Below are 25191 nucleotides of genomic sequence, written 5' to 3' on the forward strand. Positions count from 1 at the left end.
ATGTGTTAGAACTGATTTTGAAGAGGATAGGGAGGGGAGAGAAGAGGAGAAGTAGCAACACTTTTGCTCCCGTCTCAACATATACCATTTTAATTTCTCAGTTTAAACTTAATTACCCACGTGTGCCCGTAAATCAAAGTAAAGCTTGGGTAACCCAGGGAGAAGTCTCAGTGGCCCCACTTGTCCTGGCACCCCCGGGCATCATTTGTGGCATCCAAGCACTTTCTACACAGTCCTGGAGCTGATTATGGGATGAACTGACCACAGACTGGCATACGTGGCCCAATTACTAGATGAAGATTTCAAGGAACAGAGGCTGCCAGAGGACAAAGCTGAGTTGCCCATGGATCACGTAATTTCAAAACAGTCCCGTACGCAGAGGAGCAAGCCTGCTCTTGTCGTGACCAAACTTAACCAAGGAAAGAGGGTCAGTGCTTCCTTCCTTTTCATTCTCTGTGATAGCATAATGAATAATATAAGCCTTTCCCCATCCCACTTAATGAGAACACTGCAAAGCCACAATGCTGAACTTGTTTAAGAAATTACTATCGCCTTGTACAGACTGGCTAAAATCACCCCTTTAATTTTTCATTTATAATTGATATTTGGGATTGATGCAATTATAGACAAATCAATATCATACATATTTAAGAATGACTCCCACAGTGAAATACATTATCTAAAATGATTCTTTTAATATTTCAAGAAAAAGATCTCTGTAAAAGCAAATCTTCAAATAGCATATATTTCTGTTTAAATAAGTGCCTCTCCGTAAGTCTCTTGAAAGTAAAATAATGGGAAAAGTGGAGGTTAATACCAAAAACTTGTTAAGTAGCTGCCAATATAAGATGAACGCTTGTCAAAGATGTGTCCTCTCATGGAAGAATTCACCACCATTCGCCTAAAAGAGCATTAGTCACTCACCAATCATGTGGAAACAGCTCAACTGAATTGTTGTTTAAACAAAAGTATAAAAGCGGCAATATTGAAGGCTTTCTGCTGTGTGGTGTATTTAGAGAAACAGAAACTGAAGACTTACACAGTATGCTCCGTTTATTTAAGATCTCAAAATGTCTTTTAAGTCAAGGTCCACCCCATAAGAATGTTAGCCATGTCATTTACCCAACGCTTCCCATCTAGCTCCTTACGCAGCTCTGCCTGAGGTACCACCCAAACTATGGGGGTGGGGTGGGCAGGACAGGTTTTTCAGGTCTCAATGCTGGTTTATCCCATTGTCTCCCTTTGTTTCCAGGAATTGGAAACAGACTCGCGGTCATGCTGCTGAGAGGCCCCTAAGACTCTCAGCAGCCCTCTACCCCCCTACACAGCGAAATCCAGACTTTTAAGACAAGGACCTGAGATTTCGCGCCGCGGGCAAAGCATCGCATCTGCGACTGGGGCACGCGTGCCTGACCCTGGCAGCACCTTGGTATCCTTCCCGCCAAACGAAGGCAGGCCGAACTTATTGCAAAGTGGGTTGAAATCCTTCAATAAAACCCAAATCCTACCACCTTGGGTGCAGAGGAGGTGTAGGCATTAAAAGCCTAGTCTTACGCGGCTGGTGTACGTACACCAGCCAATACGTTGCCCACTTATGCATTTTCCACCAAGAGCACAGTCCACTCCTTCTTGTGCATCCGCGAAAAGGCAGCTCAAGGGAAAACAAACCTCAGAGAAATTTTTGAATGGGACCTCACTTTCAGGGGTAGCATCAAACAAGGGGTCAGCACCGAAAGAAGCATTCCGCTCGAACTACCAAAAAAGCCCCCTCACCCCTTTAAGAAACTACTCTGTTAGTCTATCAGTTACTTTCACTGAGATCTGAGAATTTTCATGAAAGGGAAAAGTGAACAAGTGGCAGGATTTTTGCAAACTCGAGCCCCCACCTTCCGCGACTGCACGCTCGCCGGTCGGTCCCTCCCGCCCGCGCGCATCCGCGCGCTCCCTCGCCAGCCCCACGTTACTTTGATTGACAGCCCGGGCCCGCCGCTCTCCTTCCCACCGACCTTCCCATCCACGGTGCCAATCTCCGCGGCACGCCGCTTCCCATTGGCTGGTTTCGGCGTCCCGCGGCTCCTCCAGGAACAGTGCCTCACCGAGCCCGGGAGGACGCGGCTGGCGGAGGAGTGGTGGGGGTGGGGTGGGAGGGGAGACGGGGGAGACGGCGGAGATGGAAGCGAGTGGGGTGGGAGAGGAGGGGGGGAAACGGCCCGTCCGGTGCTGCGCTGCCATAGGCTCTGGGGAGGCGTCACGTCAACACCCCACGTTGGGCGCAGCGCACGCGATTGGCTGACGCGGGCCTCCCCGTGCCCCCCCCCAACGCCTCGGCCCACGTCCCCCGCCGGCTCCGCACTCGCGCCCCCCGCCCGCGCCGGGCTGGGCGGGGCCCGCGCTGGTTAGCTCTGGAGTGTGAAACCGCGTGTTAATGTAACCGGCGCGAGAGGCGCGGGCGGCGGCGGCGGGAGCGGCGGCTGCAGGAGCAGCAGCAGCAGCGGATACCCTGTGCCCCGCGTCCCCGAGGCAGCCGATTGCGCCACCCCACCCTCTCACGGCCGGGCGGGACCCGCGCCACCAGCCCGGACCTCTGTCGGCCCGCGGCGACTTAAACCCCGCCGGCTGCCGCCGCCGCGACTATTCCGGACTCGCCCGCGGAGTTTGCCCGCCGGGGAGGGAGGCCGAGCGGCGGAGTGCACTCTTGCTCCTCTCCCCACCATCTCGTGGATGTCGTCCCCCGGGTCGTGAGAGAACTTTGCAGCGGGCTGGAGCGCCCTTCGCGGAGAGGCAGACGAAGGGGAGGAAAGAAAGAGGACCGAGGAGGGGGCTCGGAGGAAGGGTCCAGGGCGGCCGAGGCAGTCGTGCGGGGCGAGTGCGCGCGGGGCGTGGCGCCCGGATGCGCCCCGGGCTGGAGGAGCGGCGTGCGGCTACGGGACTGCCCTCCGCCGATTAGCCCCGTCGGGCCAGGAAGGTTTGTGCAAGCGCCGAGAACACCGAGTACCGGTGGCGCGGGGCGTGCCGAGCCGCCTCCCGGCGCGCCCTCCGCACTTTCCCCGCCTCGGCGTCATCCCGCGCTCCTCGGCTCCCGCTGAGGCTGCGGAGCGCCGGGCGCGGAGCCTCCGTCGCGGCCCGGACCTCGCTCTCGCCGCCTCCCGGGGCCCCGCGAGCGCTCGGCCCAAGGCGCTGCCCGGCCCCTCAGGGGTCGGCCTCGAACGGCGTCAGGTTTGTTTTTGTGGGTTAGCCGTGGGCGTCGCGCCACCTGCACCTCGCCCGCGGCCGGCGCCGTGGGGAAAACTCGGAGGAGGCGGATCGGGAGAAAAGCGAAGGAAGGCGGCCCGCTTGGATCTGTTTGCTCGGGACGGCGACGCGCACGCGGATCTCGGAGGGGAGCGCGGCCGGAGTCACCCCCACCTCCCCGCCCGGGCGGCCGAGGCCGCGGCTTGGAGCGCAGCCCCCGCGCCGTCTTCCTGGGCGCCGGCGTCGCCGCACCGAGTCTGGTGCCCCGGGGCGCCCCGCGATGTGGCCCTGAGCGCGGGAGCCCGCACCGGCGGGAGCAGGAGCAGCCGGGCGCCGAGTGGCCGGTGCGCCCCGCCGAGCGCGCCTGCGTGCGCGGCCAGCGCGTCCCCCGCGCTCCCGGTTTCTGCCTGGCTTCCCGGCTTAATTTTCCTCGGCGGGATTAAAGTTGGAAATTGAGCGGAGAATTGAGTTGCCCGGGAACAGAGCTGCGGCCGCCGCCAGAGCGATGTTCCCGCAGAGCCGGCACCCGGTGAGGCGCGGCCGAGGGGCTCATGGGGGGCAGGGTAGTGAGGGGGGGGGCGCTGGTTTTTTGACGTGTGTAAACGGGTGGCTGCTACATTCTGGCAGACCCTGTCCCCCAGGAGTGCAAGGCTGCGGAGGTCCCGGGCCCTTCCCTCCTGGGGTGGGGAGTGGGCTGAAGCCCTCAATTTCCATGCTTTTCTCTGGGCTCCTTCCCACTTGACGTCTAGACAGGGCGGGCGGGTGCGCCCGGGGAGGCTGGGGTTTCTCTCCCGCAGCCACATCCTCCCCCTTCCCTGAGGCGAGTAGGGCGCCCCCCCTTTGTTTCTCGTCTCGCTTATTTGCATGTCAATGCGGCCCCCGTTCCGGCGCGCCTGGAGGTGGCCCCGGTGACTCTGGGAACCGGGAACGTAAGGGAGTTGTTTTTCTTTTCTGGTCCCCGGGGTCATTATCGTCCCCGTGGGGGGAGGGGGCGGCGACGAGGAAGACAGTCTCGCCTCGTCCTCCGCGGCCGCCCGGGAGCCCCTTTCCCTCCAGCCAGGAGACCCGGGCGCACTCACCGCGACCCGCTGTGGATGCCGGAAGAGGCTCCGAGCCACCTTTAGGAGCCGGGGGTCGGGGGAGGGTCCGCTTTCCCGCTCCCCAAAGTGAAGCGCAAACTCGAGTTCCCGACTGCGTTTTCCTCCACTTCTAACTTTATTTTTTGTTTATGTCCCACCCACTCCACTGCCCGCTGACTTACTGCTTTATCCATCCGCCCGCATCCCGTCCCTCGTCCCCCTCGCTGGTCGCCCCCAGACGCCGCACCAGGCTGCAGGCCAGCCCTTCAAGTTTACTATCCCGGAGTCCCTGGACCGGATTAAAGAGGAATTCCAGTTCCTGCAGGCGCAGTATCACAGGTGCGTGTCCGGCCGCGCGGGGCGAGTGGTCGCACGGGCAGCCCCGCGGCGCTCTGCGCCCAGCCTGGTGGCGGCGGCGGCTGTACTTAGTGCTTGCGTCCAGGCGGTGGCGTGTGGAGTCGCAGTTAAGACCTGTCATTCACGCTACCCCCTTTCCTGGCTCTTCCCGGGCCGCCTCTTCTCTTGTCTCCACCTCCTCCCATTGTTTCCCTTTTGCGCGTTTGCTGCTCTTCCAGGGAGTCTATTTTCGTCTATTTAGGAGTTGCATGAGAATCGTCAATATTTGCACTTCATTTATTTATTTTGCAACAGGCTGAGCTGAAACCTTCGTTCCAGCGATGCCCCAGCCCTGGAGTGCGGGTTCAGGGAGGCAAAGCCAGTGTTGAAATCGCTGTTTGCCATACTAGAGAATTGGGTTGTCTGAGGCAAAGTCCTTTATGGAGGGCTAGATGCTTTTCGCTGTCCCCTTCGTTGGTGGTGATGAGGGGAGTGATAGTGTGTAGGGGAAAGCTATCTGCTTTGGTGTTATTCTGGACTGGTTTGGGTAGGACAAGGGATTGGAGTCACATTTACATTCATCTCAGCTTTAGTTTCTTCATCTAATAACACCTACTTAAAAAGATTTATAAATGAAAACTATGTGTAAAGTACCCTGTCTGTCTAGTGGACTTTGGGAAACGTTAGTTTCTTCCTTTGCTCCTTTGAAATCTTAGCTTATTAGAGCTAAGAAATAACTGTGTAATGACAGTTTTTATTTTTGTCATGCTTAAGAAAAAGCACAGATGTTTGAGTGTGAATTTTCTTATTTTGGTGGAGGCTTTCTGATTATTGACCTTTTGTCTACTTGAAGATAATACTCTCTAGATAGAGCTTGAGGCGTACCTGCCCACACCATTTACCAAGCAGGGAAGACTTCAGCCCACTTAATTGCAGTAGCTACTTGCCATATTTTGGCAGGGATTTAAAAACCGACAATTTAAAAGGTTTTAAAAAGGACTAACAATTGTAGAAGTAACTTCACAGGAACAATTTTCAAACCCAGAGACTGAGTTGGCAAAGGTAGACTAGCCTGTGTCTGAGCCTGAAGATTGTGCAAAGGCCAGGTTTTAGTGGAGTCCAGAGAAACAAACTTCTATGCAGAGAAGTAGGAGTGAGCAGATGACCCTGAGGAGGAGTCAGTCTTCTGGGAACATCAGAGGTTTTGACAGATTTCTCATTCTTGGCATCCGCCCAGGTATGCACCAAGAAGAAAAAGAAGAGGAGCTGAATGGATACCTTGCACTGTTCACCTTATTCCTTTTCCCTCTTAAATGCAAGGACAAAGCTTTTGGGTGTTTACCTAGACAGTTTATGGCTTTTCCAAATTGGTCCGTGTTTTTACTTGAAGTGCAAATATGTGAGGCAGATGTTAAAACAAGTGACATAATGTTTACATTAAGTTGCCTGTTTTGTTTTCGTAGCCTTAAATTGGAATGTGAGAAACTGGCAAGTGAAAAGACAGAAATGCAGAGGCACTATGTGATGGTAGGTATCAAAGATTAGACTTTTTCCCTTTTCATGTAATATTAGCAAATGTACGTTCTTAGCGTTACAAAACATGAGTTAATGAAATGCCTGATTCTCTTCTCTTTACAGTATTATGAAATGTCATATGGATTAAACATAGAAATGCATAAACAGGTAAGCTTTAGTTAAATCTCAAGCTGAAACGAGAAATCAGTCATTAAGATTTTATAATACTGGCTTTGTCTTCAGTAGTGGGGGGTTTGTACGCCATTTTCTGGCCTTGGTTTCTCTTCCTATGAATTGGTGGTAGTATCCGGCAACAAGGGTTGCTTCTTGACAATTACAGAATGTTTAAATGACTGAGAGGTGCTTTGGAAATGTAAACTAGCCTGTTTACAGGCAGATAGGAATTGAGACTCTGAGTTTACTTTTCCACCTGGATAGATTTATTCTCCTCTTGAAAGATCTGCGTGTCCTGTAGAGTTGCTGAAGTTCAGAATAGCTAATGTTTTTGTTCTGGTTTGGAAAGAAATGTGGACCTATGGGGGAAAGAGGGGTATTTGGGATTGTCTTTAAATCAGGTTAAACGAGGTATATGACTAACTATGGAGTTTTCTTTATGCTTTGGGGCTGCATAAAGTGACATTCAGGATTAGTGGCCTATTAGCAAACATAGTCTTAAAAGATTTCTCAGTTGATGCAGGTTTGGAAGTGAAAAAAGCGTTCTTTTATGGCCCCGGCATATGTCAGGAGTTGCTTCAGTCCTAGTGGTTTTAAAAGCATGAAAAGATTAGTGACTGGAAACCTCTAGCTATGACTATGAGTTTGCAAGTTCCCATAAAATTCACACTTATGGCTACTATAATGGTGTATAAAAAGAGTATTGAGCTGGAACAAGGCACTAAGGACCTCATAAGAGAAGAAAAGCTAAATGATTGCTCAGCCCAGAGGACCCTCGATTGAGTAGTCATTGTCTGCCAAAGAAAGCATTAATGGCAGGGTGTAAGTATTCTGGAGATATGCTGACATTCACTTTTTCATCAAGACGCTGGTACAATAAGTCTTTTAGAAATCGATTGCCTCTTAAAAAATTATCATCAGATGAAGTTGCACAGTTGGACACATTTCAAAGTGCAACAATACAATTCTTACTTGATGTATATGTGCTATTTCATCTCAGACCCTTGTTTCATTAAATTAAAGAGCATGGCTGACTGGCTGGGGCACAGTGGAGAAATTGATTAGTTCAGCCTTCAGATCTTCCTTATATTCAAAGACTTTCATTAAGCAAGTGTGTTTCAGAGTTGAATCCTGCTTTTGTAACTCTGCAGTCTTTGATTTTTAATTCATCATAGATTTCATAATGTTAAGTTATCGTTGTGTACATTAGATCTGTTCTCAGATTTGTGTTTGGAAAGAGATAGTGAGTTCGGGGCCTTTCATTAATAATATAATTGGGCCTTTTAAAATGCTGATTTTATTCTGATTTGCAAAGCTGGTAGCCTAGTTTATGTTGAGTTTGTGCCTTTGTTTTTGTGTGTTTAAATGGCTAGTGCCTGATTGAGGCAATTGGTAACTTGTTGATAGTGATTGGTCAGAAGATCTATGGTTATTTGAATGAATTATGCAGATAAACTTGGTCAAGGAGTTCTAACCTGCCACTTTTTTTTTAAGCTAATCCTAAAGGCACATTTTTTTTTTTCCCTGCTAACAAATATTCTGGAAGAGTAAGAGGAAACTGAGCCTTTTCTTAAACTCATAAACTCAAAAAGGATTTAATAACTTCACCGACCATTTTACAAGGGAATGCCACGTCTGTGTGATGTTGGATGCTGGTGCTGGATTTATTGGGGGACCTAAGGAGGTGTGTAATTCTTCCGGGTTCCTGTGGGTTACATGGTCGAGTGACCTCTTCTTTATCGTCTAGGAAGCAGGGGTGAAAATGGTCAGGAATCCCATGGTGTGAAAATAGTTTTCTAATGAGTTTCAGTGTTTCATTGGGCATTTGTGGGTCCATACTGTCCGTCCGTGAGCCAGTATTTATTAATAATATGTTGTATGTAATTGGCTCAGTAATTTAAAAAATGTGAAAAGCTGAGAGATGCCATATTTTTCATAGGAGGGTATTAAGCCCCCTGAAATTTAGTTTATATCGTAAATGCTGACAGACCCTTAACTAAAGTGGTATGGAAAACAGTGCTATAATTCAGTTTAAAGTGGCCTTACATTTGAAAACATCCTTCTGAATGTCACACATTAATAATAAGTTCTGAGGAGGCTTTTGGTGCAGCTAGTAATCATAATTCTTATTAAAACTGGTGACGTCTGGCCCCCAGGGTGTAGCCAGGCTCAAATTGATGCTTTTGGCCGCCTGATCACCAGCGCAGCCTAAGTGCTCATTATATTGTAGAGAGGGCCTTTGGAGCTCTCATTAGATTTGACAGAAATTCTCTCTAGGGGGAAACTGGGCATTAGCGAGACTCCTGACAGGCTGAAATTAGTCCTGCTTTATGGCTTATAACCAAATGCTAGCAAGGCATCATCAGGGGACACAAAAAATTGTCATTTCTGACAACATCTTTGTTACTGAAAAAAATGCAGTGATGGGGAAACTTTTCTGCGGAGGGAGCTTTAATGTTGTTAAGATTCCTCTCCAGTGTGACGACTGCTCTCCCTTCCACCTTTCAGCGGCTTTGTCAGAGGAGGGAGTTTGAGAGCTTTCTTGTCAAATCTCACCACTGCCTCTTCCGTTGGGAACTGTTAAAGTGGAAGTGCGTCCAAATCGAGAATGGTATAATTGTGGTTTCCTTACTTGGTGTGGTGCCCGCAGTCCGTGTTTATGTTGTGTCAACACTTCCTGATAAGCCTTCCCCTGACTTTCTCTGCTCACAGTTGGAGCTGGTTACCGAAAAGTCTGCAGAGCAGGGGTGTCATGGATGCTTGCATCTTTTATTGTAGCATTAAGACTTTTTTTTCCCCTTTGAGCCTCCTATAGATCTTTGCCTGTCCATCTCTCTGTGGGTAGATCTTAAATTCTAGATGTCTTTATACAACAGAGGCGAAGACTTCTTATGAAAAATTGAGGCAGTTCTGATACCACCAAAGTGTTAGGGTGCAATAAAAAATAGCAAGTTAATGTGAGTCTTGTTGTTTTGAGGTCTGTGCCTACTGTGTTTGGCAGTGTGATCTTTAAATTTTTTTTTTGATCATGTGGCAGAGTATGACCTCATTTGATATTTTTGGGAACAAGATGCACTGTAAATACATACATAAGGTTTATTTATCTCACTTGTGTGTCTTTTCAGCATGTTGATGAAGCCATGCCATAAGTTGTCATTAGTGGCTTGAATTTGTACAGCACTTAGTTTTCAAAAGTGATTTGCCTCGTCCTGTGAAGGAGACTGGGGAGTTGTTTTCCTCTGCTTACAGCTGTGGGTATGTGTTCAGAGTCTGGGACTTATCAAAGCTGAGCATCTAGTGTTTCTTCCCTGTACCCACCCTGCTGCCATTGGAGGGTGACGCCAGCGGTGGAATCACCCTTGGGCCTCTGTGTAGTGACCCCAGTCTGCCTAGCTCCATGTCTCTCCTGTTCTTTTCCTTCGTCTATGCTGACCAACTTTGTGATTTACAAGACATGTCAGGGCTAGGTGCGTGTTCTAAAAGTTACGAAAATCAGCAGAACTGACTGGTCTGTGGGGACCACAGCCATGGGTAGGTAGAAAGTTGTAGCCAACCAAGCAATACTCCTGTAGGTTAAAATACACCTAAGGAAAAAAGAAAATTTAAAACATGTTGTCAAGACTCCTGGTTGAGAGCCAGTGATGCAGTGGGTTGATCTGTCACTTTGTCCCTCTGTGCCTCTATTCTTCTGAGGAGCAGGCAGAGGGAGCACCTGGGGCGCTCCAGGGCTGTGAAGAATTTAAAAATAAATGAAAGGACTAGCTCTGGCAGGAAAGATGTATTCTGCAGTCCTGGTTGTGGGATGGAGAAGGAGAGGAGAAAGAAAAAACCAGATGAGAGTTTAACATTTTCTGAGTTCCATGCACTGTTTGAGCAAACAGTGTCTCAGACCATGTAAATTGTGGAGTAAATCCGCATTCACAATTTTGATGTGTGCTTTAGAGTTTCTCTTAAAAAAATAAATTGTTCCTTAGTAATGTTTTTTTTTCCTGAGGAAGATTTACCCTGAGCCTACATCCGCTGCCAGTCTTCCTCTTTTTGTATGTGAGCTGTCGCCGTAGCATGACCACCAACAGACAAGTGGTGTAGGTCCGCACCTGGGAACCAAACCCGTGCCACCGAAGCAGAGCGCACCAAACTTGACCACTAGGCCACCGGGACTGGCCCCTTAGTAGTGTTTTAAAAGTGTTTAGGTGGAACTGTTAGGGATTCACTTTTGGGTTAATTCCTTAGATGGGACTCTTTTTGTCTCCAGGTTTTTACCTTGCTTCCTTTTTTTTAACCGTGTATGTTTTCTGTCCACAGTTGCTGACTTTGAAATTCTTTTTCTAAGTCAGCGTCTCAGGATAGGAAATGACCAGCAGGAGTATGGGCACTTAGAGTTGAGCTCCACCAGGTGTTAATAACCTTGTAATACAAAGAGAGTAGCTGTCATCAGGGTTGGAGTGGTCCCTGACTTCATTTTCATTAGCCAGGCCTGTCCTTTACAAGCCTAAGTTAAAAGAGATAAAGCTCCTTGTGTATTTAGAGCCCAGATTCCGAGATGCAAGATTAGCCTTTGTTTTTATCAGCAAGCAGGGTGGAGTCCTTACTGCTTAACTGGCACTTATCCAACCGCTTCAACAGTTGGGCTAGTTGCTGGTTGTTGTCCAGGGCCTGGACTAGGGTGAGGCTGGTGAGGCACTTGCCTCGGGCATAGAATTTAAGGGGGATGTCAAAAAACGTAGTCCTCAAGGTAAACAATATTTTTAAAATTCAAAATTCCAAAAAACTCCAAGAGGAACAAAATACCAAAATTTTTTATAAAGTCAGGATTTGACAGGGTGGGGAATAGGGTGAGGTGAGGGAGGCACGTGTGGGATTAGAGAGCAGAGAAGAGGTCAGATGTCCCATTGGGAGCTGCTGTGATCTGTAGGATCTGCCTTGGTGGAAGATAGTTCATTGAGGTCCCTTAATTAGGGACTTTGATTAGTGACTGGGCAAGTCATTAACAAGTTACCTGGGCCTCAGTTTTCCTCTCTGTAAAATGAGGGGTTAGACTGGGCAGGTTGTCAAGTCTGGTTCATCTTACGATAGGGGAGTCACTCCTCCACGCACTACCTGCACTACCCCTGCTGGTGTTTGGAACCCAGCACCTCGGGTTTGTCAGTTGAGCAGAGTCTTTGGCTAGAGGGCCAAAGATGTTCCTCCAAATAGTGTTTATTAGGAAACACAGAAAGAAAATCTATTCTTTTAGCAGATATTTAAATAAATCATCTTGTGTTAAACTGAAGACATATTCAGTTACTGGCTCATTGGACCATTTTAAGTTTCGATAGATCTGAGTCTTTGCTCTTGTATTATTGAAACTTTTGTGGTCTTCAGAAGTGGATTAAATTGGAGGAAGCTAAGAAATTGACTAGGCTCTCTTTAAGGCTATGATTGACTCAGTTGCCTCCTCCCCCCCATTGCTTACTGTTGCTTCAGATTTTTTAAATTTGAAATTCTCAGAACCAGTATCTTTAATGTGGAATGCTTGGTATGATGGTTTTTAATTAAATTTTAAACAACTGTTTTTATTGTTTGGCTTATTTGACAAGATTAGGCATTTATGCCTTTAAAATAGTCCTCACTAATGGACTATTGGTGAGTTCTGTAATAGGAAATGTGCCGTAGAGTTGTTCCAAGAGTACGGTCTGGTGTTTCAAGTACAGCTTGTGTGTGTGTGTGTGTGTGTGTGTGTGTGTGTGCGCGTAGGTAGGTAAGTAGGTAGGTGTGAGCACACAGGTGTGGGAGAGATTTTTCTAATTATTTTCTGAGGCATGGTTTGATCTGAAAAATGGAAAAAATTTACGTTAAAATTCTAACGTAAATTAAGATTTGCATGTATTGCCGTTCACTTTTAAAGAAAAAATGGTTTCTGAAATTGTTTGTAAAACTATGTTGATGACAGAATTGCTCAGTTTGGAGACCACCCAGTCACCGTAATGGTTTTTATGAAACTCCAAGAAATGTTGACACAAAGTTTTATCAAGTAGCCTGTGATTTTGCACAAATCCATATTTTATTTTACATTTAAATTTTTAATAATTATTAATAAACTTAGTAATTCTATTTGCCTGCTTTGAAGCGTCATGAAATCCTAACCGTGAGCACATTGTTTCCGCCTTTCCCCCACGCGTTCTCAAACTAGGTATAACAAACAGATTTTTTAAGTTTTTCTTGTAGTGTTATTTGCTACTTAGTCATTCTTTGACTGCAAAATATGTTAGCTGCAAAAGGGTAGGGTAAGGGTCGTTTTGGGTATAAGGAAAAAACTGGGAGGAAAAAACAAACAGAGAATTCTGTCCATTGAATTAATTTTTTTATCTGCCAACTAGAGAAAAACTGCTATTAAGTGTGTTGGATGTACATGACCGTGCATGCCGGAAGGGGGAGAGTTGTATATACAGCTATTCCCAGTGTACTGGGAGATATTCATTAGATATTCGTTTTTCACTTGATGAAGTGGAATCAGTTGTTTTTGAGAATGTAGGTGCATTTGAACTTGCCTGTCCAAATCATGCAACTTGGTAAACTGCTGAGCTACACGCAATACTAGGCTGGGTTTCATGTTAGTGCCGTTGCTGATCTAACTAGATTGTTAGTCTACAGTATTTTGTGCAACCTGTCAGTAAAAAGTTTGAAAACATAACTTGTTTACTTATAAATCTGTAAGTTATATAAATATATTATGGTACTAATATATTGATTACATTTATAATCAATGGAAGTTTTAAAAGGAGGAATTAGAATAAAAGTTCTCATATTCTCAGTGTACCCCATTGGCTTGCCTTGTGTGTCCCCCAGGGGATGCCCACTCTACTTTAGAGACCACCACCCTGCATTTCAAACACTTGGAACTCTAGCCCTGGAAAGCATTTGCTTCTTCAAGATAGTGCATGTAAAACACTTTTGGGGGCTTGTGTCTTTTGGTCTCCTCGGTAAATCTGTTCTCTCTAATTTTGACTTCCCACTCCCTCACTGCTTCTTGGCTGTCACTCACAGCCTTCAGCGTAGGCCCCTGGTTACTGTCCCCTCCAGTCTTACTTGGCCACGTCCTTCCTCTTCCCTCCAGGTCCTTTATTCCAGCCAAATGGATCTCCTCTTCGTGCTTAAAATATGTTTTTGTGTTTTTCTCTTTTCTTTATAAAAAGTCCAAGCCTTTTTGTCAAACTTCACGTAGCCTTTCTCAGTATTCTTCAAGGTCCAGTTCAAATAACAACACTGCCTGTTTACTTCAAGGCCTTCCATGACTGCTGCACCCAGAGCTGTCACACCAGTTACTTCTGCTCTGTTTCTGTAATAGTGTGTTTTCACGGTCCTCTGTTGTTACTCCAGCTAGGTTGCATTTTGCCTCTAGAGTGAGTTTGAGACTCACATCTGCCCTTCCCAATGAGTGGGCTCTTGTTAACTAGCATGTTTAATCTGCTGCTTATGTAGAGTGGTGGCTGTAACCGTTTGGGATCCTGAACTCATCTGAAAATCAGGTGAAAGCTATTTGGCAAGAAGTCGTATGCATTTTTATACACAAGATAGCTCTGCCCAACAATTTTGGCTGTTGGTGGACATGTTAGGATTCTTCAGCAAGTCCGTGGAACCCAGATTAAAAACTTAAGTCGAGAGCACCAGGATGAGTCCTTATGCTAAAATTAAGAAGAAAATCTGTTTGATTTCACTAGATGTTTTACAGGACCTCAATTCTAATAATCTCATCTAATCACTTTTGCTCAGTTGTTTCGCTTTTGGAAAAGTGATTTATGGTCAGAATATCCTCTGAGGCTTCCTAATGGGTAGTACATATATATATACACGTATATATATATATATACGTGTATATATATATATGTATATATATATGTATATATATATATATGTATATATATATGTATATTTGGGTTTGTACTAAAAAAAACAGAGAGAGAAAACAGAAGTAGTGTGTTGCTGAGGCCTGTGTGACTTGTGCACACATCTCTGCCCCCGGAACCACCGCTTATCTCCTGAGGACCACCATAGCCACTAACAGAGTTGTGGATAAATTGCGTTACAAGCTTCTCCCAAGGCATTAAACTTGACTTAGATGTATACCTATTGATTATTTACTTATAGTCTTTACATAGTCCCTGCACCCTCCAAACATTTTATTATGAAGAATTTCAAATATACAGAAAAGGAGAAAGAAATAATACAGTGAACACGTATTTTATACCCACCTATATGATACAAGGAGTCTATGAATTAACATTTTGTAATATCTGCCTGTCACCTATCTTACATAGAACTTTCATGCCCCTCTCCCCAATAGATAAATAAGAAATAATTCTGGAAAACTTGGAAGGGTTTGTTAGAGAGCCAGGCGTTTCTTTAGCTACCAACCCCGTTTTAGACTGACATGTGAAGGAGGAGTTTTCTCCAAGTACATTTTAAGAATTCTGTCTTAGCAGGTGCTTATAGCATAACGTTTTCCTTCTAGTCTTGCCCTTTGTGGTTTTGGCATGGTTGTGTTAGGTGATCCAGCATTATATGATGTTAGCGTGCTTTCTTTTTCATCTGTCGCCTGAAAGCCGAGATTTGTACTTAAGCAGAAAAGCCACACTCCCCTTCCCAAGCCTCCTGCCTACCTTTTGGCCCTTTATAATGCCCCTTTAAGATGCCATCAGCATATTTGCTGGGGGACATAGCTTTAGTGTTGGTAGGTAGAAACCCAGGAAATAGTTGTGCAAAAGGACTCTGATTTTGAACTTCATGTGTCTGGAGGCTGTCCTGATGGAGAATTTAAGTTGGCCTCAGAGGCAGTGGTGGTACAGGGGTGTGAAGTGCCAGAAAACAAAACCTCTTTGAGGACCCCAGTGTGTGGACGAGGCTCTCCAGGGCTGGGGCCTCCAGGAGCACAGCCTTTGTCCCTCCTCAGCACTCTCTTGATGCCTTGAGCAAACAGCCGGTCAGAGCCTCTTACAAGTAAGGTGACCAGCCAGTGTATTGACACGCAGAGACACAATAGAAAACTGCATTAGGAGGCGAGCCATTGGGATTTGCAGTAAATATATTACAGAACACAAGTGACTTGCCGATACTGCTTGTTTAGCAGTTTGCAAGGGCAATGACAGTATGGATTTTTGAATTAGAAGGGAAGGGCTGTTCTTTCTCTGTGCGGGAACATCTAGTTGATGGCTGGGGAGAAAATTGATTTAGAGAACAAAATGCAGCCGCCTTTATTTGTGCCATTTGAAAGGCTTCTATGGATTAGTGAGTGAAAATAAAAAGGTCGCTTTTGGTTTGGGGAAGGGAGTCTTAACATGAATCTGCATCTTGGTCTGGTTTGGAGAGAATAAAGGATGGGCCGCCGGGATCTAGGAAGGGTGTTGGGTCCCCGTGCAGCCTGCAGCGACAGGTGTCTGCTCAGTTCCCGACAGTTGTCTTTTTCAGCTCTTTGGCTTTCAAAAGTCAGTTTCTTGGGTTTATTATTGCAGAGTAAACTCATTCGGGACATTGGAGTGAATAGTCATAGACCCCATCCATTGAGTTCCCACGTGCCCTAGGAATTGTGCTGTGGGAGCTCTCTGTAAATCCTTGCAGCCTCACTTTGTGTGGATATTAATTGTTTCTTCTTACAAAAGAGAAAACAGGCCAGTAGGTTAGGGGACTACAGTAGCACCTACCCCGTAGGGTAGTTATCAGGATTAAGTCAGTTTCCATATAGAGGAACAGTTACATTGGTGCCTGGCACTTGGGCATTCTGAGGGATAGCTGTTCTCGAAATCTGTTATCTAAATCTGTTATTGATCCCTTTAAAACTATGCTGCTATTGGAATTCTAGGCCAGTCCCCCCCATCTTGTTTTTCCAAGCCCAGCTTCGTTTTTCCCTATATCTGAATTATTCACTTTTCATGATTTCTCCTCAATTACAAAGCTTTTTATTTGTTTTCTTCTATGATCAGAAGCATTTATCTTTAGACTCAAAAGGAAACCTTATTTTTTGGTCTTGTTTTAAATCCCCCATTGGCAGCCTCTGTTGTCTAAGGAATCTGGAGGAATTAAAATGCTTTATTTAGGACAAACAGCAAAATGTGCCCTTGGAAGGCAGTGGCCTTAAGTAGTTAATACAACTACCAGTGAGAATCAAGTTGTGTTGTTTTTTTATTTAAGGGGATGGATGAACAACAAAGAGGATGTGGTTCATTTTATTGAAGTGAGTTTTGGCAAAATAAAGGATTGGAAGTGCATTTTCCTTTTTTTTTTTTTTTTCCTTTTTAATGTAATGTGGAAAATCCAACTCTTAATTTGAGGAGAGAATTTGTCATCCTGGAAAAAAAGGTGGGGGTGCAGAATTACAAGGTCAAGTTGTTGCTTGGTTAGAGAAAGAAAGAATCACCAGCCTTGATGAGGTGTATACACATACATACAGTTTTTTTTTTTTTTTGCTATGAAAACTTGTGAAGTGCAATGCAGAAGTTTGAGTAGATAATTGTGTTATATTCTCCAAGTGCTCTATGGGCTTGAGATTTTTGTGGACTGTCACATTCACAGCTGCTGCGTATGTGCTAATATTTGAGGAAGCAGAAAAAGAAAAAGAATCACACAAGGGAGAAAAGGGCCATTGGGATTGTCCATACTGGAAGTTTAGGCTGTTGATTCTTTTTGCCAAGCATGATGCAGTAGAAACTTCCTGGGTGTCTTTGTAAGTATTTGGGGTAAAGGAGGGCATAGCTCAGACAAACTGTGTTAAAATTGTGCCAGTACCTGCTCTTACACTTGCTTCAGAGCTCGGCGGCCTGTTGACATCGGTGTGCTGAGAAGCTCCACGTTGCTGGCTCTGTGTTTAGCTTGAGAAGTGGTCCTGAATTCCTGAGTATCTGTAGGGAAGCACCAGGTTCTTGACAACCCCCTCAGCCTGCCAGTTGGCCTGGGTTCTGGAGCCTTTTCCATTTGTAAGCCGGCTGGCGCTTTCACAGTGCCTGGGCCGTGAGCTCCCACGGAGCCAATCTCCTTGCACAGCTACTGAGAAGATTGGAATTGGACCATTGAAATGTATCCAACTTCTGTACTTTTTAGCTGACCAGAGGCCAAAATCATACCACTAACTCAAGAGGGGAACTGCTGACTTTTGAATCTTATAAGAAATCTGTATTTCATAATGGACTACCCTGGATGCTGTGATATTCGTGAATTAAATGAAGTAGAAGGAGGTGTCACATTTTGACTACATGGATTTCTCTGAGGGTACAGAGATTTTTGAACTGGTTGTTAAATCTATGTTCATTCATATTTCTTGACTAATGCATCAAATATGGCTTACCCACCTAAAGAGCCCCAGAGAAATCAGGGTCAGCGCACTACGATAATCTTGTGCAGCCGTTGTTTTGGTCGTTATTTTATCACAAAGTCAAATGCCCAAAAACTGCGATTTTTATTTTATTTTTCTGATTAGTTTGTGGAATTACTTGTCGGTTTCCGGCAAAGTACTGAAATTGCTCATGATCTATCTGGAATGAGCACCAATTGTTGCTCTCAAATTAAAACAATACAGAAGAGAAGGGGCTTTTGAGTAGACTTTGCGCTGTGAGGATATTGGTGTCGACACGATTTGTAATTTGGAGTATAGTTTGAAGACCAGATTCTGCTGTTAGCCGCATACTGGTTAATATGGCTGTGAAGAGAAGATGAATGTGGCTGCTTTTCCAAGGCTATTACTCAGGAGGACTGTAAATTTGATTGGCTGTTACAATTCTAGCAGAATCATTCGATTTGAGAGCAATAGAAAGATAAGATATCCAATTACCCAAATGATTTGCAGGGTTAGCCAACGTTGTCATGGAGACACGAGTTGGAACAAATTAAATTTTAAGCAATAAAATAATCTTAAAGCCCGTCTGGGAACAAGAAAATTTGGCAGTGGCACTTACCTGAATTGAATCTGAGCTTGACACGATGTTGTTTGACATTGATATACTGTGGGGGCCTAAACTCATATATGGCACAACATTACCTTACAGAAGTAGCTGTGCCAAACCAGTAAAGAGCTTTAGGATAAGGTCGGGATATTAACGTTTATTCTATGGCTTAAATGATAATTAGGCTCTGGGTTCCCAGGAATATTTTGTATTTAAGGATTGAAATGCCTTAATAATGATTAAGCAGCATTAATTGGACACTTGGAAAAAAAAAGACTTATTTTGCAGCAGCATACAGCTTTTGGAACTGCCGTTGCTCTTTGTGTGTGTGTTAGCAGACGTAATAGAAATCGTGTGGATGTCTTTTGGTGGGGGAGGAGGTGTCAGTATGCATATATTTGCATGTACAAATAAGGAAATTTTGGCACATGCCCCTGCACTGCGGATGATTCTACGTATTTGTTAAAATTTCGACTTTGCAGTACTGCCTACAGACGGTAAAACTGCATTCCCAACTTTAGCTGATGACTTTAAACCTGAGCAAGCGTCAGTCTGGAGCTTAGGAGATTCTTTCCCCTTATTAATGTATTGTTTAACTGGTTCCTGGCTTGTGCTGCGGATTTGAAAACAGCCGAGTGGCCCAGGAGGAGGGAGGGCTTTTTATCCACATGTCTATTAGACAGATGGAGATGAAAATTGGTCCGAGGTCAAGCCATTTGCCATGTTCTCGCAGCCTTCGATTTTCCTCTCATCCTCACCACAGATCATCTCAAATGATTCAGTAATGACCAAAAGTGCAACATTGACCTTTATTCCCTGGTGGATTACTGTGTTTCACAGTCCAAATGGCAGGAAGTCTATTCTGTTCTTCCAGAAGGAGCTCAGCATTATTGAACCAGCCCAGCCCTGTGGGAACCATGCGAGTGCAGACCAGTGTAACAATACGTGGGGTAAATCTGGTTTCTGGTGCTCTGGGAAACAAGAATTGACATGTCCTGAACCCACATAATTAATGGAAGAATATTTAGGATGCTTTCTAAAAACACACGCGAGCACATAAATTGATTTGTCCACTTGTAAAATGACTGGTGAATTATAGGAGTGGTAACTTCTGGTGGCCCCTGGTTTATAAATTGTTCTCACTTCCATGACCCTCGGTTGTGCTCCTCATCTTATTTAATGCTTCCCCCGGTATATCTTAGACAACACAGTCACATTGTAACACTGCATCATTTTAAAATTACCAGTTGACATGACTGGGCATAAGGGGACTTGGGGCTTTTCTTTGACATACTTTTAGTTATGTATGTTGTTGGTCAATTCATGTAACCGTGGATAGATGCTCTCTCATACAACACTCTTTTTTTTCCTGAAAATAGTTTGATGATTGTTGTCTTGGAGAAATGGCTATTATTTGTCTCTTGCTTAGATTTCTCCGTGAATTGTATTGTGATGCAGTGATCAGGTTTTGTGTTTTTTTAAAAATAATTTGCGTTTAAAATGATGTTCTTGTTTGCCTCCACCTGCATAGCTGAGTTAATATTGTCTGAATCTTTAATACACCAGTGAAGTCTGTCATCTAAGATCCTTGTACTTACTATCTTCTAAATACTTAAAAGCTTTTCTAAAAGGTTATGCTTTGAAAATTTTTGCCAGCATCCCAGATTTCATTTTAATCATGATTTAAAATTCTTTTGAGCAAATAGTTTTTTTTTCTTTTCTTTTCTTCTTCTTTTTTTTTTTTGTGAGGAAGATTGGCCCTGAGCTAACATCTGCCAATCCTCCTCTTTTTGCTGAGGAAGACTGGCCCTGGGCTAACATCTATGCCCATCTTCCTCCACTTTATATGGGACGCCGCCACGGCATGGCTTGACAAGCAGTGCATCAGTGCGCGCCCGGGGTCCGAACCTGCGAACCCTGGGCCGCCGCGGTGGAGAGCGTGCACTTAACCGCTTGCGCCACCAGGCCGGCCCCAAAATAGTTTTTTCTTGATTGTTGACTTCACTGTGCACAAGTTCTTTTTCTGTTTCAGTGGCTCCCAACCCTTGATGCCCACTGCTGTTCCTAAGGCAGAGGCAGACTGCCATACCAATTTGCAGTAGAGCTCCCTCCCTTTGGAAAAATCCATCTTCTGGCCACTCTGAGGGTAAATTGCATTCTGGAGCTTTGCAAGTTTCTTGGCTACATGATGTTGATTGAAAAGAGAATCCCAGGTACCAACTGGGAAGGCCAGGAACCTTGTCTTCCTTCCCAAAGGACCACTCTCCAGCAGCTCAGCCTGGAGGAGTAAGTAAGGCCCAGGAGAGAGACTGTTATAGGTAACTTGCAGCCATTCTGCTGCCGTACCATGTAGCATTGATGGCATAGTTCTTCTGGCAGAATTGCTGCTTTCTCTAAGAAGTCAATCTAGAAGAAGAGTGGCAGCTGTCACTACTGTGTGTGGGTCATTCCGTTGTGGCATACTTTTAAAGTTAGGGAACTCTTCTGTGCTCTCCTCAGGCAGGAAATTCCTCTCCCATTATCTGGATTGGCTAAAGATTCCAACCTGTTAGGGAAACATTCACACCAAACTGCTTATCCAGTGATCTCCGAACAAGATGTGGGGAGGGGCCCCTGGGAAGTGAGAAAGCTGATGATGGATAGTGCTTTGTAGTCATGTGCCCTGGATGTTTGCCTTGTCATGATGGAAGGCGCAGAGATAGTGATCAGAGGCTGCTGGCAGTCAGTACCAACCAAAGACACGTTACACAGGCCTAACAGGTAGCCATAATTAAAAAGAAATGTTTTAAATTTTATTGCAAGGAGAATGATATTACAAATTTTGGAAAAAGAACATTCTCATAAACCTGGTTTTCAGAAGTCACTTGACTTTTGCATATTCCTATGCAGTCTTTACAGAGGCATACTTTATTTTTATAATTGTAATTTTAGTCTTCATGCCATGATGACATAGTTGGCTTTTCCTCCCACGAATCTCGCTATTGTATGATATTACCTAAGCTCTCCTGAGCTGCCTGTTGACTAAGACCTCTGAAGAGGGCAAAAGGTGTAGGTTTGCTCTTTCCAGTCCCAGAACAACGGGTGATGATTTATGGTGGTGTGCTGGGATTCACCCTATAGAGTTTGGCTTGAAAACCTTCTGTGGCTTAACACAGTGCACTTCCCTTTAAGGCCACCAAAAGCTGTGTTTTTCCATCATGGGACAAGTCAGTACAATTTCATGTGAACAGCACTTTCTAAACTCCACAACAAGGGTTTCTGAATAATGGAAATGTGCTGTTTAGGCACTGAAATAGCTGTGATGCTTTTGTCAAGGATGCATCTTTACCAAAATGACAAATTAAAGCCCAAATGCTCTGCTTGGCAACAGTTGGGTCAAAACATTTAAGTCATTAATTAGAAGGAACTGAAGGGGGAAAATTTTACACAAATACACAGCGTTGCAGACTCAACTTCGTCTTGGAAAATGCAACCGAATTCTTAAAAAAAAAAAAAATGAGGGCAGTCCTCAAGTAGGGCCTGCCAAGCTCATCATTTGCAAATAAATCAAAAGACCATCATTGCAGGACCGGAGAACCAGTGAATAGAGTTGCTTTGTCATTCTTTGATGGGCCCCACACTCAAGCCTGCTATTAAAAATGAATGCATTCAAGAGGCTCTGCATTAAGAACATAAACAATTAAGGGCACTTGAGTTGCTCTGCTGAGAGCTGCCTCAGAGACACGAGAGCTTTCTCCGGAGATGCAGGCCCCTGCAATCTGCTTCACGAGGAGCCAGAGAATGGGAGCAATTAGTGTTGCTCTCTCCGCCCCGGCAGCCTTCAGCAGGTTTTTTCCTCCTTTCTTTGAACCCCTCCATGTTTTCAGAGAAGCCGCGACTGTGAAAGATGAGCAGTGAAAGGATAGAGTCTGTGCGCGGTTGGAAAGGGCTCAGATTTAGAATGCTGTAGGAGCTGCCAAATGAGGGGGAGATGGAACACCAAAGTTATTATCTGCCAGTAATTGGTGACTTATGTTCTGATTAATTGAGCCACTAAAGGGTTCTGTCATCTGGTACACTCTTTGTTTTGTTTTAATCATAGGGTTTAAGAAGGGGTGAGATTATATTGCCATGGGTGGAATCATTTGCATGAACATTGTCGAGGTTTTCCACAGTAGGCGATGTGTTCCTACACCCCCGGTTTGTGTTCTTGCTTTGGTCTTGTTTTGTGAAAATGAGTGGAGCACGCGGACATTGCGTTGTGGCATGACTCTGGAGAGAGGCAGGCCTGACTTCTCGCCTGCTTGTTTCTGACTCTGGGCAAGTTACTGTAACCTTCAGCCCATTCTCAGAGGGGACCTGCGCTGATTGAAGGTCAGAACTAGATCTAAGAGGACCTTGCGTGTGCTAAGCAGAGCTGCTGTCGCTGAATCAACAGCAGTGGTTCTCAAAGTATGGTCCCTGGACCACAGCCGCAGATCACCTGGGAACTTGTGAGAAATGCAAATGCTTGGGCCCTAGACCTCATGACTCAGAAACTCTGGGAGGGGGGCCCAGTCCTCTGTGTTTTAACAAGACTTCCAGGTGATCCTGACACCCTCTAAGTTTGAAAACCACTGATAACCTCATTAACCATTATAACCTCAATGTAGAGACCCCAAGTCCTTTTCATTTGGGTTTCCCCAAAATGTGGTAAGTTGTTCATGAATGTAAATTTATTTCAAACAGGAAGTTACTCTGATGCATCACAACAAGATAAAATTTCCTTTTCATGAGTATACTGGTGAAGCAAAGTGCTATGATGGGAGATAGTCTGGTGAATGACCGATGTTCTGAAGGAGGTCTCTAGGCCAAGGAACCTTCCCCCTGGTATTAAAGGGGAGGGGAACGTTGGAAGATTATTTGCAGGGTTTTGCATATATCATTTTGGGTACACAATTTTTATTCAGACTTCTTGCATTTTCTTTAAGTATATCAGATGTCATCTTCAGGAAATAGAGATGTAGTTTGTGGATGTGTTTTTGTGGATTTTGCTCTACTAGTGAGCCAGATTATCTGGTGGTAGGGCTGATGCATTAATTCTCTGCAATGACTCTGTCAGTGACAGACTGGGGCCACTTCTTGTGGTGCTGTTGTTGGCTGAGGGATGCCATGGCCTTGGCTTTGTGCTGCTGCAGTCCTGTTTGGGCTGGATTGCTTTGCAAACAAGGCTGACTTGATCAGCTTTGTTTCTGGTCTTGAGTATGTTCCAATTTCCCACTTCTTCCTGGAGAAAGGACTAGGTAAAGAATGTGGCTTCTAAAATTGCTTTAGGATCCTAGCAAATCACTTCCTTTAGGCATTGCTTTCTCCACGTGTGATATGAGGCTTGTAAGAGGGCCGGGCACCCAAAGGGTTTTAGGGTCTGTCAGCATTGTTGTGACTCAGTGCCGCTGTCGATCTATCACAGGCGTGGTGGGCCTGGCCACTCTTTTCTCCCTTCCCAGTTTAATCATACATTTAAACAGTAAATCACAGGCTGTATTCACAAGGCCTCTGAAGGGGAAAAAAAAGTTACCGATAACCTTGCCGCCCAGCATAATCACTGTTTTTATTTTGGGTATCAAATTACAGTGCTTGGCCACATGCATATGTTATAAAAAAGCAGGGCCACACTAACACCACATCTTTGTTCTTCCCCTTCTGCCACATCTAGTGAATGTGTTGGCCGTTTAAGCATCTTTATCATAAATACGACTTTAATGTTGACTTGCCATGCCTCTGGGTTGATAGAGTGTATTTAACCGTTCTGCTAGTATCAGACAACTGATTTATCAGGAGGGCAAATGTGAAGTTTTTCAAACACTCTGCGGATGGTTGTGATGGGTTGAACTGCTTTTCTGTCTTTACCTGGCTGTTTCTTTTTTGCTTTGAAACTAGTGCTGCAGTGAACAGCTTCATGCATGGCATGCTTTTCATTTGAACTATTTCCTTAGGATAAATTCTTAGCTGTGGGAAGCCTTACCAAAGGGTTTGAATAATTTCATGCTCTTGAAACACGTTGCCCAGTTGCTTTCCAAGACCACTGTACCAATTTACTCTGCCATCAGTAACATATGGTTGTTCCAGTTTCCCAGAAGACTGGTCGTTAGATTTTATTAATTTTTTTTTTATAAACTAACTTAACTGGTGCAGAATGATCCACCTTACTTACAGCAAAATTTGCATTTTATTTGGTTGCTGGTGAGGTTGAACATTTTTTCTGTATTTAAGGCTGTCATTTCATAGACTCAGAAACCAAGTCAGAAGGGATTTAGCGATTATCTATTTATTTCCTTTTGTGTGCTTTGTTTTCATGTTCTTGCCCGTTTATCTGTTGCCAGATACTTCTTACCAGCACTCCACTGTGTTTTTCTCTTGGCTTCCTGCGTGGTTCAAGGAAACCAAAAGATTAGTTTGCCAGCCCTCAGCATAAGCAGCATTTTTTATGATCCATCAATTTGCAATTTAATGGTGGTGGAGATTCCCCTCCCTAAGCCGACTTTGGGCAAAGTGCCATTGGATTGCTTTGAGACCATGGGCAATTACTCTTAAGCCATCCTCGCCCTGTTTTGAGCTTCAAACAGCACTCGTTATATATTACAGTGTATGTAGTGGAGAAGTGGGCCGACATTGGGGAGTGGGCTGTTCAGTCTAGTAATTAGACAAGGTGTAAGAAGTGTGAAAAGGTGGGGAGCCGAGCTTTTAAGAATCATGAAATCCTGAAACTTAAGGTCTGATGCCCAGAAGAACATGTCTTCAGCTCAAGAGCCCTGCAAAATACACCAGGGTTTGGTTCATTGCTGGCCTTTGAGGTATTAGACCATATTTAACTTGGTTAAAATATATGTGTACATGAGTCTTATACCTACTGAGATATGATTTCTTACTGTAAACAGAGCCTTATTCTAACCCTGTTTAGTAACAGTTTATTGGGTTGCATCTTGGTC

General features: G+C 45.0%; 1 protein-coding gene across 4 annotated transcripts in view; it reads left to right on the forward strand.

The window, feature by feature from the left end:
• The first annotated feature begins 2360 nt into the window (after positions 1-2360).
• Positions 2361-25191, forward strand: part of TLE1 (TLE family member 1, transcriptional corepressor) — an 84450-nt gene continuing 61619 nt past the window's right edge. For 3 of the 4 annotated variants that reach the window (XM_058565589.1, XM_058565590.1, XM_058565592.1), the window contains exons 1-4: positions 2361-3760; positions 4549-4649; positions 6110-6173; positions 6285-6329. In XM_058565589.1, coding sequence (XP_058421572.1) covers positions 3737-3760; positions 4549-4649; positions 6110-6173; positions 6285-6329 — 234 coding nt within the window. In that variant the 5' untranslated portion in view covers positions 2361-3736. The remainder of the gene's footprint in view (positions 3761-4548; positions 4650-6109; positions 6174-6284; positions 6330-25191) is intronic. The other variant, XM_058565591.1, reaches the window with a different exon arrangement.

Source organism: Diceros bicornis, chromosome 22, assembly GCF_020826845.1.
Source record: "Diceros bicornis minor isolate mBicDic1 chromosome 22, mDicBic1.mat.cur, whole genome shotgun sequence".
Classification (NCBI taxonomy): domain Eukaryota; kingdom Metazoa; phylum Chordata; class Mammalia; order Perissodactyla; family Rhinocerotidae; genus Diceros; species Diceros bicornis.